The sequence below is a fragment of the Maniola hyperantus genome, chromosome 11 (assembly GCF_902806685.2).
Source record: "Maniola hyperantus chromosome 11, iAphHyp1.2, whole genome shotgun sequence".
Lineage (NCBI taxonomy): Eukaryota > Metazoa > Arthropoda > Insecta > Lepidoptera > Nymphalidae > Maniola > Maniola hyperantus.
This window is the reverse complement of record NC_048546.1, coordinates 6,951,823-6,970,004: the sequence shown is the minus strand read 5'-3', so window position 1 is coordinate 6,970,004 and position 18,182 is coordinate 6,951,823. Positions and strand designations below refer to the sequence as shown.

The window sequence follows — 18,182 nt, the reverse complement described above, 5'->3', positions numbered from 1 at the left end:
TATTATCTCTAATTGGAGAGATATGCTCGAGATTATTGTTTTCTTTATCCGTTTCTAATTCTACGTTTGATTTATTAAAACTACCGTAGGACCTATTGGGAGCATAGGAGTTATGCTGACGTACCGTGCCCGGAGCGGGCACGGCCTCGGGTCAGGAGGTCTTACCGCAAGCTATGCTGGCCTTTATAACTATCGCATTCGAGATAAGCTCCTGTGGTCCAAATATACTATCGCCGTCGGAAAGTGACGTATTGTTCAAGGAACAAGCGTCATCGAGCAACAATTCTGATCGAAGTCCCTGCAAACAAAATGACAGAAGTCTATATCCACGCTAATGTTATAAATTCGAAAGTGCGTGTCGGGCTGTCTGCTTCATAGCCCTGATGAACCATCGCCTGGTTCATGGCTCTTTTCACTTTTTCAATTTTGCTACTGGACGAATCAGGCTGAAATTTCGCATGCAGATAGTATGACGTAGACATACGCTAAGAAAGATTTTCGTAAATTGAACCCCTAAGAACTAAGGAGGCTAAAATAGGGGCTTGAGATGATTTGTGTAGTCCATGCGGACGAAGTTGCGGCCATAAGCTAGTAATACTATGATTACTATAACTACCTCGTTGGTCTAGCGTACAGCTTGTTTGACTGAAAATAAGGTTTAGTTTCAGATCAGGCCAAAAAGTTATTGTAGGTATATATCTGTCAAGAAATTCTAACTTATACAGTGGTACAACCACGTTAAGCCGTTAATCTTACGCCTGATCTCTCTCCAATAGTGTCGGATTGCCTTCTCTTCGGACTATGGGAGTAAGGGAATAGAGAGTGCGCCTGCAGATAAACTTGTGCGCTATTATCTCCTGCCTAGTTGAGTAGTCTTCGTTGAGATTGACTGCCCTGACCGGATCTTATTATTATCACGTCTTGATTTACCGGATTGACCAGATTTTACTACTATTTGTTATTAAAGTAGTGTTGGAGAATTAATTATGTGGATTTCACTTAAGATTAATTATTTATTAGGCTTATTCTGTTTATCCACCCTAAAATAGCCACCCTAGGGTATACTCGGAAACGTGTATCGCAGACTAAATAAAACAATGTACAAATTCGCCATCCGGGGATGGATAAACGGAGTAAGCGAAATATTAGCTTATCGCTTGCTTACCTCAGAAAAATATTCATAATCTTTTTCGAAGGACAATATAAATATACAGAATATCGCCGTCAACGTATAACTACAAAGGGAACTGACGACGTGGCAAACGTAAACGGCACTGGAACCCCCACCTGCAACATTATTCCATCACATTTGAATCCAACTGTGATACTTAGTTAATATTATAAAAGCGAAAGTGTGTCTGTCTGTCTGTTAGCTTTTCACGGCCCATCCGCTTATCCATTTTTACGAAATTTGGTACAGAGGTAGCTTGCAACCCAGTGACAGACATTTTTTTTTTTAATTTATTTATTCATAATAATTTTACAAAGTTTCCTACATATCTATCTCGCCAAACTGGTGGGCCAGTTTGTTGGCGAGGTGGCGCTCTTAATACTAAGTACATAACTTACTACTATATTTCCTTAACGCTTTTCATACACCTATATCTATTCTTATAATAAAAACTGTACTACATACTAATTTAAACCTACCTACTTCACTAAAAGATAAACTAACACAATTGAGTATTCTAACAACTTACTAATAAATAACCAAAGAAAACACAAAAACACAAATAAATAATTAAGAAGCATGATAGTCAGTTAGAGAGTCCCTAAGTAAGTGTTTCTTTAACCTCTTCTTAAGGACTCCCTCACTGAGCCTATCGATATCCTCCCCAGCCCAACCGATTGCATTAAATATTTTAGGAACTAAATATGCGCTTATTCTTCTACCGTAGTAGTTATACATTTTTGGCTCTACAAATCTCACCTTCCTATTTTTCCTAACATTATCCCTCATTTTAACCTTAACATAGGCTACTTGTCCCGGAAAATCATAGTTCTCACGGTATTTTCAAAAACCTAAAGCCATGTTTAGGAAATTGCGGGCTTCATCTATGTTGTAGAAATGATAACTTACATCCCGGACTCAGATATAGGCTAGGTACTTTTATCCCGGAAATTCGAAGAATCCCCAAAGGTATAAGGTAATAAGGAAAGGCCACGGATACACATGTAAGTTTTACTCATGTAAGTAGTTTTCTGATTAATTTACGACAGCTAATGTAATAACAAGTGCATGAGGAAATTTGCTGACAATTAATTACGTAAGCTGCACCTGCTACTACGCAGGTGCAGCTGCTACGTTTTGACTTGCAGCACGCGACAGGTCAAAACGGCAATCGGGGTGAGGACGTCCGGCACAGCCGCATCAACTCGGTGCGGGATAGCGCGGGTGATGTGCGGGTGTACGGGGCGTCCCCCCGCCTCATACCCCTATTGTTATCTCAACCTGTCGCGTACTAACTTACGAGAGTAGGTAAAACTTCATGGTGTAACTAATAAAGGGCGCGGATTTGACGGATTTTTCAGATATTGCATAAATTATTAAACAAACGTTTACCTCACCTTCAGGCAAAAATGAAGATACGGTCCCAAAAATTGCCATAACAATAAGGAAGAGGAAGCTCACGTTCGCAAGGCATTGCCTTAGCACTGTCAATCTTCTATCATAGAATAGTGTAGAAATATATGTAGTTATGATGCACTGGAAAGAATAAAAAAAGGGTTATAAGTACTAAATACTGATACTTACCCATTAGTCAAAAATGTTACTGTTGAGCCACAAAAATTAATAGACACAGTTTAAACAGACGTAACATAGGGTTGTTCAAGGCGCGGATCAACAAATTGCTGAAAGACCGGCAACACATTGGTAGTTCCTCTGGTGCTGCAAATGTTCATGGGCAGCAGTAATCACTTAATTTCAGGTGACCCACCTGCTCGTTTGCTCGCAATTTTTTTTAAAGACGTAAAAAGTGCTCTCCGTCGTTTCTCGTTATGGAACGTACGCTACGGAATCCTTAGTGTGCGAGTTCAATTCGCACTTAACCTGTTTTCTTACTAAACCATTTTTAACTAACCTGCACCCACATGTACAAAGTTCCAAATCCACATATAAATATGTTTAGCGCTCGCAGGCATTGTTCATCCACCTGAAAAAAGAGCAAATCAAAATTAAAGTCAAAACATTTTATTTTATGTCAAGCGCGTATTTCAGGTCAAGAGTCAAGCTACCGGTTCAGAAAGTAGATTTTATTGAGAAGAGCCGGCAAACAACTCCGCTATTAGTTCGACAGGCAACATGTCAGCAATAGCTACACAGCTACACAAATTAATCACTGACACATCCAATTCTTTGCAGGTTGCATTTCACCCAAGATGATTGCAGGATCGCGCAAAAAAACGGATTCTGCTTTTGCTATCCGATTTCGCGGCTACAAATCGGTCTAGTCGTACTTAAAAACCGGCCAAGTGCGAGTCAGGCTCGCACGAGGGTTCCGTACAACAGTCGTATTTTTTCGACATTTTGCACGATAATTCAAAAACTATGATGCATAAAAATAAATAAAAATCTGTTTTAGAATGTACAAGTGAAGACCTTTCATATGATACCCCACTTGATATAGTTATCTTACTTCGAAAATTGAAAATACTAATTATTAGTTTATGACCACAATTTAATTTTTTTTGTGTAATGTAACCACAAATTCACGGTTTTCAGATTTTTCCCCTAATGCCAGCTATAAGACCTACCTACCTGCCAAATTTAATGATTCTAGGTCAACGGGAAGTACCCTGTAGGTTTCTTGACAGACAGACAGACAGACAGACAACAAAGTGATCCTATAAGGGTTCCGTTTTTCCTTTTGAGGTACGGAACCCTAAAAATGACGAATCCATTTTAGTGATAATAGGATTTCAGTACATTATGCTTCTCCAGATAAACTAGCCACTAGTCTTGGCTAATGCGGTTGGTTCTTTCCAAATAATACTTATTACGTCTTACTGGGTAATAGGTAGGTATGTAACAGTACCTTCTTCCACACAACAGCTATTAGATATGAGAAGGCCAAGCCAAGGTAAAGTAACAGTCACGCACTAGTTAAATTGAAACTTGGTATACAAGATACAAATGTAGGTACTTATGTACCTATACCTACTTAATTTTAACTCAGGACTGCTATATTTACAAAGATTTAATTTTACCCTTGTGTGCTTGTAGCTATTATTGGCCAAAGAGGTAGTTTTTAGAGATCCGTACCGACGTCCGAACGCAAAACTAAAGCCATGAAGATAGGATCACTCATGTGTCTGTCTGTACGTCTGTCACAGTCAATTTGCTCCGAATCTATCGGACCGATTAAGTTGAAACGTGGTACACATATGAGTTTCTGTAACCCAAACATAGATGTGGAACGTAAATTAATTATTTTTTTATATGGTGGGACCATCTCCTCTTATCTTAGTAGTAACTAATACAGAGCTTAAACTTTAAAAAAATACACAATATAGTTCTTTATACCTATAGATTACATTAAACCTATATAACAAATCTATGGTCTTAAAATTAAATGGTAAACCTCTCAATATTGTGCATACAAACTTGCACTTGTCCAGTTTTAAATTGTTACTTAATCAGCTGATGATCTCAATTTTGTTATGACTGAGCCTGGAATTTCATGATGTTGCAATTTCCAAGTGTTAGTCATTAAAACAGAGAAACATTGCAGTTAGTTACAAAAGCTGAATGATTAACCTGAATACCAAAAGTAGTAAATTTTCAAACAAACCCAGAACTTATTTCAGTTACAATGGATTAATATATAATTATGGTAATGTATGGTGACATGTTACATGATTTCAAAATGAACATACATTGAGTAACTGTCAAATTTTACAATATTTATCATAACACACATAAATTAAGTTTGAACTTATAATAAAATTAGGGAAGGAAAGGATGTGGAAAATAGACAATATGCAGTAAAATACCTATCTAATAGTCTGGGTTTTTCTTTATTTTTTATATTCTACGATAACTATTACAGTATCCGGCAGAAAAGAGAAAGCAGTAAAGAGACAACGGTTTCGTAGAGCGTTGTCTCTATCGTTGAGACAAAAGTCATAGAGAGGTATGAGTGACAGAGAGGACGCTCTATGAAGCTGAAATCTCTTTCTAAAGTTCAATGTGTAATCTTTGCTGCCAGGTACTGTTCATTAAAAAGCATGTGTGGATGCTTTACTTTGTTTATCTTCAAGAAACTGCACTGACAAACTTCTAGAATAACTCTCTAATTATGATTTCACGGACTACTACATAATATTTATTTATAACTAAGTACATAGTTAATATTCATACACCAGTGCTGGAAAACTTTATAAGGCTTCTGTTCATTGCATCTCATTGTACCTGCATTTTCCTAAATAAATCATTTATGTATTCATATGTTCTGACTATACATAATTCCTTACCTTAAATAAGAACAAAAAGAAGTAAACCAGGAAGCCCAATGACAGGAATGTAGCTGAGAAGGAAGCAATCCTATTTGCAAACAATGTCACATTTGGATTTGGGGTTAAAGAGCCTAGGACATGGACCTGCTGGTATCTGTCATAGATGATTTTGCCAGCTGAAAAAAATGTTTGTTAGCACACTGCTTGATTTTGTGAGTTAGTTAGTTCATGTTAGTACTGTAAGTGAATAAAATAAGGCAAACGAGACAACATAAATATGTAAATAAAATTTTTTTACAAAAAAAATAAAAACCGACTTCGATACACAAACACTAAAAATTGAAAAATAATTTAATTTATTACCGAATATATTATGTATACAAGAGTTAATATAGTTCCATAATAATACTTTTTGGTGCCGGTGCCAATTAGCTTTAGCTGCGCGAATCGTCTAGACTTCATATATTTTATGAAACTCCACAATGGCACCTCATTGGCACCGACCCCAAAAATATTATTATGGAACTATATTAACTCTTGTATACATAATATATTCGGTAATAAATTAAATTATTTTTCAATTTTTAGTGTTTGTGTATCGAAGTCGGTTTTTATTTTTTTTGTAAAAAAAATTTATTTCACAATTTTTAGTGGCCCCATGGAATTATGCTATGACTGGTTAAAAATCTACTGTTTACTAAGCTATTACACTGATCGCGAGCAATTTACTCGTATCCGTTGAGGAGTTCCAGTATCTATCTTCGAAGATGTTCATCAGATCTTCACCAAATTTAAATGGGACCAACTTTGAAGTATACCCTTTCAAACAAAAAAAGAATTTTCAAAATCGGTCCAGGCGTCTTCGAGTAATCGGGGAACATACATAAAAAATAAAAAAAATAAAAAATAAAAAAGATTCCGGCGAATTGAGAACCTCCTCCTTTTTTTGAAGTCGGTTAATAAACTGACAGTGACTAAGTTACTCGCAAAAGCAAGTGATTATTTTCTCTTATCGGTACCCTTATTATAAATGTGAAAGTGTGTTTGGTTGTTGGTTTGTCCTTCAATCACGTCGCAACGGTGCAACAGATTGACGTGATTTTTTGCATGTGTATAGATAAAGACCTGGATAGTGATATAGTCTACTTTTTATCCCGGAAAATCAAAGAGTTCCGACGGGATTTGAAAAACCTAAATAAAAAGCGGGAATCAGCTAGTACACAATAATGCTGTAAGTTTGTTTACATTCTTTATTTTATTTCGTTGGTCTTACACTAGTTTATGGATACTATCATGGTGATCAGCCCATCGCTGGCCCTCTACTGAGCATGGGTCTCCTCAGAAGGAGAAAGGTTTAGGCGATATTATGCGACACTGGCCCAGTGGGAATTGGCAGACTTTGCACACCTTTGGAAATTTGCATACCTGAGAGTTCTCCAGTAAGAGATGATGCAGTTTATGATGAAATCACTACTATTGACATTACCGATAGTTTAATGTGCAGTACTTTTGTTATTATTGTACATTAAACAATTGATACCATCAATACTATCATCAATATTGACTTAAGACGTGTCAATATGATCGATATTTTTGTTGATTCATAGTTAACACTATCAACTAGTGATACAAAAACTATCATCAATTACTGTAACAGAATTCAATGATGCCTAAATTACTTGACATACCCATATTATAAATGCAAAAATGTGTCTGTTTGTTTGTTGGTTTATTGGATTACTAGCTGATGCCCGCGACTTCAGACGCATGGATTTATGATTTTAAAAATCCCATGGGAACTTCTGATTTTCCGGGATAAAATGTAGCCATGTCACTCAACACGTCAATCAGTTGCTCCGTTGCGACGTGATTGAAAGACAAACCAACAAACAAACACATTTTCACATTTATAATATGGGTAGTGATTGATTTGTTGGTTGGCCATTCAATCACGTCGAAAGGGAGCAACGGATTGACGTGATTTTTTGCAGGGAAATAGTTGAAGACTTGGAGAGTGACATAGGCTACTTTACTTACTTATCCCGGAAAATCAGAGTTTCCACAGGATTTTTAAAAAACCAAATACCAGGCGGACGAAGTCGCTGGCATAAGCTAGTATTTCAAACTTGTGATTTCATAAAACAAAATTAACTGTTTTCTTCTTACATTAATGTGGCACTGAAATAACACCTAACAAAGTACATATTGTAATATACAAATTTTATAATCACAGATTATGTTGACTCTCACCCAGTGCTCCGCTGGCAACATACATAAATGCAAGGCCAGTGTCAAAAAAATTCGTTTCTTTAACCACTTCAGAACAAAGGCTGAAAAAAAGACATTAAGTAAATATCTGAACATAAAACAGCTAGCATACAAGAAAAAGTGAAAGGCGATCATGAAAGATTTATAACCTATAAATTTTTTTGTGTAACTTTATCAGTATTCGTTGCAGCATCGAATAGATAGTTATTATGCACCATTTTAGTCACTAAACGAGTAAAAACTAATAAGTTGCTTGGGAGCACCAAATAAACTGTGCTGATACTTTTAATTTCATTGTTGCTGTAAATAAGTTGACAAGCGAGTAGGTAGGTATGCATTAATATCAAGACTTACGATAAAATATAAGATGAAGATAGTACCATGAGCCCACACTTAAAAATTAACATAATATTAAGCCCAACTTAAACGTAGTTTAACTAAATTTAATTACTGTAAATTGTACACACACAACACAAACACAAGAACACAAGTCACAACTCACAACCAATAAGACGTCAGTGATGTCAATAGGTACTCAATATGTCAATTGTCATTGTCAAGCGTAGATAGAGTAATAAAGGTAGATACAGGAACGTTTGTTTTCTCATTCACACTAAAAAGAGAGCACAGATAAAGTTACTTATGTGATAAACAGAGACGCAGCTAACCTATTTTTTGTCCCTTATCGTGTAACCGGTTTTTTTTCAAGAATAACATACAAGGAATGCAACTTTAGTTGCCAAACAAACTTTGAAAATTCGTGGCGTAATTGTATTTCTAATTAGTTACCTATTTACTTGTTTTCACATAAAATGTTTAATACAAATATTGTTGATCGGTTAATACAAATATTGACTACTAAACAATGGTAATAAATTATCGTGTTATTCATCGTTACGTCGTGCTATCGCTATCTCATACGCGGTTACACAGTAGGTACGTCAATCTACCTTTATTACTCTGTCTACGTTGTCAAGTCAATATTGTATTATCTATTACATGCATAGTTCCCTTAGATGAATGATTACCTACCATAGTTCCCGTTATTAGTAGGTATAATATTATCTATGGTTAGCGTCATTCGTGTTTTAGAGGCCCCGCACACGGTCAAGCATGTTTGTCAAATTTTACGTGTTTGACAAACATGCTTGACCGTCTGCGGTCGTTTTTCACGTATTTGTCAAACAAAGCTAATTGTCACAGCATATTGTCTACGGATTACTGGTCTATGGTCACAGGAAATTGTGTTGCCGCCAAACCCATTTTTATTTTTATGGTCGGTTGTTTTTAACTTAAAACAGACTTCTTTAATACTTCAAAATATAAATAAAACCACAAATTATTTGAAAGTACTTGTTGTAGTAGTAAATAACATTAGTAAAGGTGGTAATAATTACCTAAGTAGTTTTATTTTAAACTATTTAATTCCTTCTTAAAATGTCATCACTGCAGCCTATTCATGCCTTAAACTTGGGTAAGACATTTTGTATACTTAATTTAATCTCAGAATTTACTAACATTTTTATATAAGTAGGTACATGGACATTACGCAGATTGATAAATTGTTAAGTAAACTGATGATAGTGTAAGCCAATAGCCAAAGCTTCGTTTTAAGTAGGTACCTACTAGATGATGCCCGCGACTTCGATCGCGTGGATTTAGGTTTTTTAGCATCTCGTGGGAACTCTTAGATTTTCCAGGATTAAAAGTTGCCTGTGTCGATTTCCGGGACGCAAGCTACCTCTGTGCCAAATTTCATGTAAATCGGTTGACCGGATAGGCCTTCAATAATCCCGTGGGAACTCTTTCATTTTCCGGGATTAAAAGTAGCCCATGTCCGTTCCTGGAGTGTAAGCTAACTCTGTACCAAATTTCATCAAAATCAGTTTAACTGTTGGGCTGTGAAAAGCTAGCAGACAGACACACTTTCGCATTTATGATATTAGCATGGATTAACGTCGAATCTACAAATTCTATGTTGATGTAAGCTACATCTGTACACCAAATCTGGTCAAAAATGGTTAAAGAGATGGGTCATAAAAAGCTAGTAGACAGACAGACACACACATATTTTATAATATTAGTATTGATGATGTTGTGATTAATTCTATGTTGATGCAATATGATTGACCAAACTTTGGATGTACTAGCAGTAAGTATATCTATTTCCATGCCTTAGAAAGCATGTTACACTATTCATATTTTAACAGCTGATGATTCAAGCTGTGATAGCCTAGTGGTTAGGATGTCCACCTTCTAATCGGAGGTCGGGGGTTTGGCACCTCTAACTTTTCGGAGTTATGTGCATTTTAAGTAATAATTAAATATCACTTGCTTTAATGGGGAAGGAAAACATCGTGAGGAAACCTGCATGCCTGAGAGTTCTCCATAATGTCGAAAGTGTGTGAAGTCTACTAATCCGCACATGGTCAGTGTGGTAGACTATGGCCAAAACCATTCTCTGAGAGGAGACCCGTGCTCTATAGTGAGCCGGCGATGGGTTGATCATGATGATGTTGATGATTATTACTGTCCTTATCCTTGATATTAATATAGGACAGTGTTTATGCCCACATCTTGCTAAACTCACTAAATTAACTCAAAAAAGCATTAATTAACACATTTTCAAACTTAAAGAATACTGCTTAAGGCCCAGTATCCAGAGAGGAGAGGAGATGTGTTCAGCTGATATGATAAAATGATCTCATTATCTCTCAATAATCTGATTGATCTGCTAAACACATCTCCAGTCCTATCTGCTTTGTATCCTGCGCCTTAAACTTTTAAAATTGGTTCACTCGAACTCGACTTTAGCTCAAATTATATGGTGAAAAAATAAAATGTGGGCAAAAGTTAACAATATAGTAAATAATCCTCCTGTGATTTAGGGTTATTAAAAGAAAATAAAAATTGTATGTTTTTTATTTTTATTTCATTTAATAACTTCAACAATCATCTAATTTACTGTTACAATTAATTCATACTTCAAGAAAAACTTAATTTAATATTATAAATACTTAATACAATAATCATAAAATATTTTTCTTATTTCAGATTCAGTACAGCAACAAGCATTTGTTAAATACTTTCACTCTTTGCCTGATGTAAGTAAACAATTTTTTATGCACCATTTCTATGCCTAACAAACATAATTTATTCTATGACGATGTAGTAATTAGACTAGTTAGCTACTAAACCATGATACTACAGATTCCTTAGCATGCTTAGTCTTATTCCATACTTTGCCCCAAAATCCCGGTTTTTCTGTAGTTGGTTCTATAGGAGGTGAAATATCATCATGACTTTTTGTGGGTTCAACATTTTGGCTTTTATATTGTATGTTTTGTTCCTGTACATACATGCTATCTGGACTTGTTTTAAATCGTTTTGAGTTTGTTTGTGAATTCTGTAGAATATTTTTATCAGCTGACATTTGCACTTGTTGATCAAAATCATCTTGTGAATTCATTCTTACAGTGTGTTCTTCTGGAATGTCTAGTAATTTCCTACCATTTTTTGTATCAGAATTCTGTAACTGGCCTGCAATTTTTTGATTTGTCTCTAATTGTTCTATTGTCTGTAATAATTCCATATTTTGTTCTTCAAACGGCTCTAAATGTTGTTCCACGTTTTGTTGACCCAAATGCTGTTCAACGTTCTCAAACTGTTGTCCAATGTGTTTTGTTTCTAAAGGTTTTAAATCTTGGCCCAAATTTTGTATTCTGAAAGGCTCTAATTGTTGTACCATGTCCTTTTCTCCAATATGCTCTAAATGCTGTCCCAAATTTTGTTTTTCAAAAAACTCTGACTGCTGTACCATGTTCTGCTCTTCAAAAGACTGTACATCTTGTCTCATATTTTGTTCTTCAAAAAGATCTAATTGTTGTGCCACATCTTGATTTTTAAAAGGTTCTAAATATTGTTCCATATTTTGCTGATCCAAGCTCTGTGTTTGTTGCACCCAGTTATGTTGTCCAAAGTTGTCCGATATCTTTTTTTCACTTTGTTGTTCATTACTGGCAGGAATTTGTTTTAGTTCATTCTGTTGGTCATTAAATGCATGGTTACCTGATGAACTAAGAAAATGAGATTTTGGCGTAGAATCGTCTATAATTGGAATAACATTTATAATTTTACTGTGGAGATTTTCTTTTGGCTTGGTGGTAGAAGTAGTCACTGATTCGATAACTGAGCTTAACTCTTTTAAATTTTTTTGTTTATTTTGCTCATGTAAACTCGTTACACTCAAATTCAAAGGTTCTTTGGAAATGTCTATTTGGTCTTTTGTTAAACTAAGAGATTCTATTTCTTCCGGAGTTTTATAATTTTTTTCATTAATATTAGTGGTTTCTATCGATGTATCTTCTGGACCGATGTCTCCACGCCCTATATCAATGGGGTGTATGTTGGCAAGAGTAGAACTGTTATCTTGGTCTTCGTCAGTATTGATTGTTTTTTGGGTTGTCTCTGGCGTTTTCTCGTCTGAAGTAACATAATTAACTGTAGTTGTTTCTCTTTGAATGTTTATATCAATTTCAGGTTTATCTCCAGAGTTTTGCGCTGTATTTTGTTTTGGTTTTTCTGAAGGCTCCAAATGATTAACATTAAATAAGAAATCCGAATTATGTGTTGCAAATTGACTCTCTTTTAAATCAATATTATGATGGTGGAAATAGCTCCCGTGTTCTAAGTTATGACAGTCCCACCTCTTGTTTATATTCTCTAGTGGATCTTGTACATAATATGGCAATCCATTTATATCCCTGTAGTTTGTATAACTCGGAACAAATCTCCCGTCTACAGTCCATGTCTTATAAAATTGATATCCTCCATAACCATTTGCCGTATTTTGTGTTTCTTGACCGAAGTTTGCTACGTTCTGTGATTGACCTTGTTGTCCCAGATCTGATTAAAGATTTTTTAATAATAAACATGAATATTAAATTATATTTAAATAATACGTATATCAAAAAATGCTGGGCGTTTGTGACGGCCACGACGGTAACGAACCGAATACAAATGAGTGCACAAACGCTCTTAGATTAATTAATATTAAATAATTTATTTGAAATATAATATGTAATATCATCTAATTATTATTAATGATTGAATCAAAATAAGGCCAGGAACAAATTTAGCAATATTTCTCGGAGTTATGTCTGCGGGAGTATTACGCATCTCTAATATATTTCAACTAGTTTATGCTCGCAACTACGTCCGCGTGGACTACACAAATTTCAAACCCCTGTTATACTCCTTCAGGGATTGCATTTCAAAAATCCTTTCTAGCGGACGTTTACGTCGTAATGCTATCTGCATGCCAAATTTCAGCCCGATTCATCTAGTAGTTTGAGCTGTGCGTTGATAGATCGGTCAGTCAGTCAGTCAACTTTTCTTTTTATAATATACTAGCTTATGCTCGCGACTTCGTCCGCGTGGACTGCACAAAATTTCGAACCCCTATTTCACCCCCTGAAGAGTTGAATTTTCAAAAAATCCTTTCTTAGCGGATGCCTACGTCATAATAGCTATCTGCATGCCAAATTTCAGCACGATCCGTCCAGTAGTTTGAGCTGTGCGTTGATAGATCAGCCAGTTAGTCAGTCACCTTTTCCTTTTATATATTTAGATTCAGATAGTGTTACATCACAGTAGAATTCCGCTTTTGTTGCTAGCCTTATAGTGAATCAAAATTAAGTAAGTAGGTAATATCTTTTAAGACATAACTGGACACATTTTTATTGAATATTCGATGACATTATATGTAGGTATTTAACATATTTAACGCTTCTATTTTTTTTAAACTTAGATATACATTAAGTATTAATTTTATTTTATAGCAAATTAATGAGGTAAATAAATGAGGTATTTATGAAAACTTACTCTCTTGCTGACCTAGATTATCTAAGTAGCTCCACTTATTTTGTGACTGCTGTCCCACTTTTTCCAAATTATCCAATTTACTTTGGGTTTGTTGGCCTAAATCTTCTAGTTTACCCCAATGCGATTGAGTTTGTTGATTTTCATGGATATCCCAATTGTTTTGATTGTTTTGACCCAAATCATCTACTTTTCCCCAATGAGGTTGTGTTTGTTGATCTAAAGTTCCATGATTTTCCCAATTACTTTGAGGCTTTTGGCCAAAATTTTCTAATTTACCCCAATGAGATTGTGTTTGTTGACTTAAATCTCCTAGCTTATCCCATTGTGTTTGAGTTTGTTGACCCAAATCTTCTAGTTTGCCCCAATGAGATTGAGTTTGTTGACTTAAATCTCCTAGCTTATCCCATTGTGTTTGAGTTTGTTGACCCAAATCTTCTAGTTTACCCACATAATCCTGTGTTTGTTGATTTAGATTTCCAAGATTATCCCATTGGTTTTGGGTCTGTTGACCTAAATCTTCTAATCTATGCTGAGATTGAGGTTTTTGATCCAAATCTTCTAGTTTTCCCCAATGAGATTGCGTTTGTTGACCCAAATCTTCTAATTTATTCACATAAGCCTGTGTTTGTTGATTTAGATCTCCAAGATTATCCCATTGGTTTTGGATCTGTTGACCTAAATCTTCTAGTCTTTGCTGAGTTTGAGGTTTTTGATCAAAATCTTCTAGTTTGCCCGAGTGAGATTGGGTTTGTTGATTTAACACTTCACGATTTTCCAAATAATTTTGAGGTTTTTGACCTAAATCGTCTAGTTTACCCCAATGAGATTGTGTTTGTTGACTTAAATCTCCTAGTTTATCCCACTGAGTTTCTGTTTGTTGACCCAAATCTTCTAATTTACCCACATAAGCCTGTGTTTGTTGATTTAGATCTCCAAGATTATCCCATTGGTTTTGGATCTGTTGACCTAAATCTTCTAGTCTTTGCTGAGTTTGAGGTTTTTGATCCAAATCTTCTAGTTTGCCCCAATGTGATTGCGTTTGTTGACCCAAATCTTCTAGTTTACCCACATAAGCCTGTGTTTGTTGATTTAGATCTCCATGATTATCCCATTGGTTTTGGATCTGTTGACCTAAATCTTCTAGTCTTTGCTGAGTTTGAGGTTTTTGATCCAAATCTTCTAGTTTGCCCCAATGAGATTGCGTTTGTTGACCTAAATCTTCTAGTTGATCCTGTGTTTGAGGTTGTTGACTTAAACCCTCTAATTTATCCCACTGGTTTTGTGTTTGTTGACCCAAATCCTCCAAGTTTCCCAACTGACTCTGAGGTTGTTGATTAAAACTTCCTAATTCATCCCATTTGTTTTGGGTTTGCTGTCCCAAGTCTTCCGAATCTTGCCACCCATGTATAGACTGCTGTCCCATATCCTCCTGGCCATCATGCAAGTTATCACTTTGTTGGTCATCTGTGGTTATTGATCGTCTTACACGTTGCTGACTATCATCTAAGCAATAAGTACAGGCATAGCCTTGTTTCGCAGATGCAGCCGTTAATCTTTGCGATGCTTGTTCACCTCCTACTGGCTTTATAATATATGGATCACCACGCCTTTCCCATGACTTATGGTACGAATATGAAGAGTGATAGCTTTTCGGTTTAGAATCAATACCTTCAACAAGATTATTGGAATTAACTGTACCATCTGAAATGTGAGAACTAAGCAGATTAGCTGCCGCTGCATCATAAGCATTATGTGTGTAGGCACTTGAATCACTGGCTCCAGACTTGTATGCATTTGAAGCACTGGCACCATAATTGTAAGCATTTAAAGCACTAGCCCCGGAATTATATGCTTGACTCTGATGACGGGATTGACTAGATAATGCATTCTTGGTACTGCCACTATATCCACTTAAGTAAGCGCTGTTCGCGCTGCTTGCATGACTATTAACTGCTGAGGCTAAATCACTTTCATATTGACTATTAGCTAACTGTGACAAGTGTGCGTCCTCGTACAGCTCACTGTTCGTTGGAAACGGACTTTCCGTCGGACCTACTGTGACTGGTATTGAGTTCTGTTTTTCCCATTCTTTACGATAGCTGTATGAAGATTCATAATGTTTTGCATTATTTGTAGGTTTATAATATACTCGCTGTCCATTAGTGTCTAAGATTTCCGAATCCGAGTGTACTGTATTTAGTCCTTGAACTGCATTCGTGTCATAAACTTGAGCCGCTACCGGAATCGCTATTCTAGTACCAGGTCGTACATAGACCCTTACTGGTGTAGCGTAGATCAAACTACTACTTGTTTTATGATCACTGTTGGCGTTGGCACTGTTGCTGTTTTCGTAGTCTGACCGCGCCTGACTGCTGCTTTGAGCGTATTTATAGTTATTTGCTCCTTGACTATCATATTCATAATTTCTAGCGCCGTAAATATTATCAGCAGCCTTTTGCGCATCAGTTTGCAAATACTGTGAAGCTAGACCTGAAGATTGAAATCCAGAGCTATGTCCAGAATTCTGCGCTCGGCTGCTACTATGTTTATTAGCAGCCGAATATGAATTTTCGTACCTTGAATAATCTGAGTATCCTGATTTTTGGGATGAAGCAGATTGCGACAGTGAATCTCCGGAAATTGTGCCTTCTCCGAAGTTCCTTCCTCTAAGATTACTTAAATCGTAGTTGCCTGATCCGTAGAGACCTCTGGAATTTGCCGCGGCGAACACACTACCTGTCTTTGTGTTGGCACCTTCACCGAGTTCCCCGTCAACATTTCTTACGAGTGTGCTCATTTGATGTTGCGCTAATGAGTCCATGTTGTGTGCCCTTTCGTAGTTTCCGCCCATGTTTCCCCTCTGAGCTCCATAATACCCAGATTTAGAGCCATCGTCGGATGAACTTCTTGAATACTGGAAGTCTTCTTTTTCTTTGTAAATTTCGGGTTTGGAAGCAACTAATGCCCACGATGAGGCTATTAGGATAAGAAGCCTCATTTTGATGGAGTTGCAGGCAATCTGTAAAAACAAATATTAATTCACATAAATAACAGATTTTATTATCCTTATTTGCGTTAATGTTCCTGTAAATATGTTTTAGCTCAAAAGCCTAGATAAGCCGAACGTAGGTAAAACATTTGAAAAGTATTTAACCGCTGCCTGTCAAGTTTATAGAAATAATAATTTAATGATCAAATAAATATAAATTAATTAAAAATGATTTATATATATTATTTACTTTACGATAACTAATAGGTAAATACAGTATTTGCATAATTCCCATAAAAATACATTTATGGAAGTTTTAAATTCACAATAGCTTAACCATTATTTTGATAAATCTGCAAGTTAATAATTGTTAAATTAAAACAAATAGGTACTTAATTATTTTTTGGCTATTTTTATTTACTAATACATACAGATACTTAATAGAATAAAAAATCGTGAAGTCAAGTGCGAGTCGGACTTGCACACGAAGAATGCCGTACCGTCGTACTAGAAATAACACTTTGATTTTTTAATTTACGTAGCAGCCGTAATGAAATTCTTATTATTTGTAGTTATAGCGGCAATAGGTATACATTTTCTGTGAAAATTTTAACTGTCTACCCTATTACTGTTCACGAGATATAGCCCGTTGTCAGACAGACCGACGAACGGACAGCGCAGGCTAACACCCCTCGTTCCCACTTGTTGTCGGGCCCGGATTTAAATCTGATGTTCCAGTGGCAGAACATTGTATATGAAGCTATTCCCACTTTTCGGAAACAGATTTTGTGTCAAAATGTACTGCCATGTACTGGAACATCAAGCGATAAACGACAAACGACAAGTGGGAACGGAGGGTTAGTAATGGGATCCCCGTTGCTACCCTTCGGGGTAATAATAATTCTCCAATATATAAAAACATTGATAACTAAATTCTGTTGCCACTTGTAATTTTATTAGTAGGTACATAAAATAAATTTTAATATTGTATTGCTACAAAACTTACATTTAGAAAAAAATATATTGAACCACACTATAGGAACCACATCTGCGCACTGACATTGCACGGGCTCGAGCCGCCAATTTATTTAGCTTTAATTTACTTAGTATCTCCCGAGTCCCGCGTGATAACCCGTTGCCCGGTCATGATCGATCCTATATTCTGAGAAATGCGAACGTACAAAATACGATTAATTACTGAACTGAAATTTTAACAAATCACTATCCATATTTTAAATGCGAAAGTGTGTTTGTTTGTTGGTTTATTGGTTTGTCCTTCGATTACGCCGCAACGGAGCAACGGATTGACGTGACTTTTTGCATGGGTATAGTTGAAGCCCTGGAGAGTGACATAGGGTACGTCCCGGGGATGGACATAGGCAATTTTTTATCCCGGAAAATCAAAGAGTTCCCATGGGATTTTTAAAAACTTAAATCCACACGGACGAAGTCGCGGACATCAGCTAGTAGTACATAACTAACACTAACAAAACTTGTGAGGACTCATTATTGTGACCGCATCATTATTTACGTCTCTGATATAGGCACCTCTGAATCAGCACGGTGCCAATAGTGCCATATTAAG

At 36.1% G+C, this 18,182-nt stretch overlaps 3 protein-coding genes across 8 annotated transcripts in view; 1 reads left to right on the top strand and 2 right to left on the bottom strand.

Annotated features, from left to right (window-relative positions):
• Positions 1–151: 151 nt before the first annotated feature.
• LOC117986602 (uncharacterized) lies at positions 152–8,208 on the bottom strand. Of its 2 annotated transcripts, none has more exons than XM_034973470.2 (7): positions 8,080–8,208; positions 7,708–7,787; positions 5,476–5,633; positions 3,084–3,155; positions 2,569–2,707; positions 1,166–1,287; positions 152–298 (listed from the first exon to the last, which is right to left on the bottom strand). In XM_034973470.2, the coding sequence occupies exons 1-7, from the start codon at positions 8,130–8,132 to the stop codon at positions 152–154; spliced, it is 771 nt and encodes a 256-aa protein (XP_034829361.1). In that variant the 5' UTR covers positions 8,133–8,208. The 2 variants fall into 2 exon arrangements, with proteins under 2 accessions (XP_034829361.1, XP_069357964.1); XM_069501863.1 differs by lacking the exon at positions 8,080–8,208 and adding an exon at positions 7,875–7,933.
• A 762-nt stretch (positions 8,209–8,970) lies between these two features.
• The window catches only part of spel1 (DNA mismatch repair protein spel1), a 34,604-nt gene continuing 25,392 nt past the window's right edge, over positions 8,971–18,182 (top strand). The window contains exons 1-2 of the mRNA XM_034973475.2: positions 8,971–9,199; positions 10,780–10,829. Of these exons, the coding sequence (XP_034829366.1) occupies positions 9,163–9,199; positions 10,780–10,829 (87 nt within the window). The 5' untranslated portion in view covers positions 8,971–9,162. The remainder of the gene's footprint in view (positions 9,200–10,779; positions 10,830–18,182) is intronic.
• LOC117986591 (putative uncharacterized protein DDB_G0271606) lies at positions 10,632–17,716 on the bottom strand. 5 transcript variants are annotated; one of them, XM_069501798.1, is made up of 4 exons: positions 17,604–17,716; positions 13,885–16,627; positions 13,609–13,713; positions 10,632–12,630 (listed from the first exon to the last, which is right to left on the bottom strand). In XM_069501798.1, the coding sequence occupies exons 2-4, from the start codon at positions 16,604–16,606 to the stop codon at positions 10,910–10,912; spliced, it is 4,548 nt and encodes a 1,515-aa protein (XP_069357899.1). In that variant the 5' UTR covers positions 16,607–16,627; positions 17,604–17,716; the 3' UTR covers positions 10,632–10,909. The 5 variants fall into 5 exon arrangements, with proteins under 5 accessions (XP_069357899.1, XP_069357898.1, XP_069357900.1 ...); XM_069501797.1 differs by having other exon boundaries at positions 13,609–14,292; positions 14,425–16,627; XM_069501799.1 differs by having other exon boundaries at positions 13,609–14,208; positions 14,425–16,627.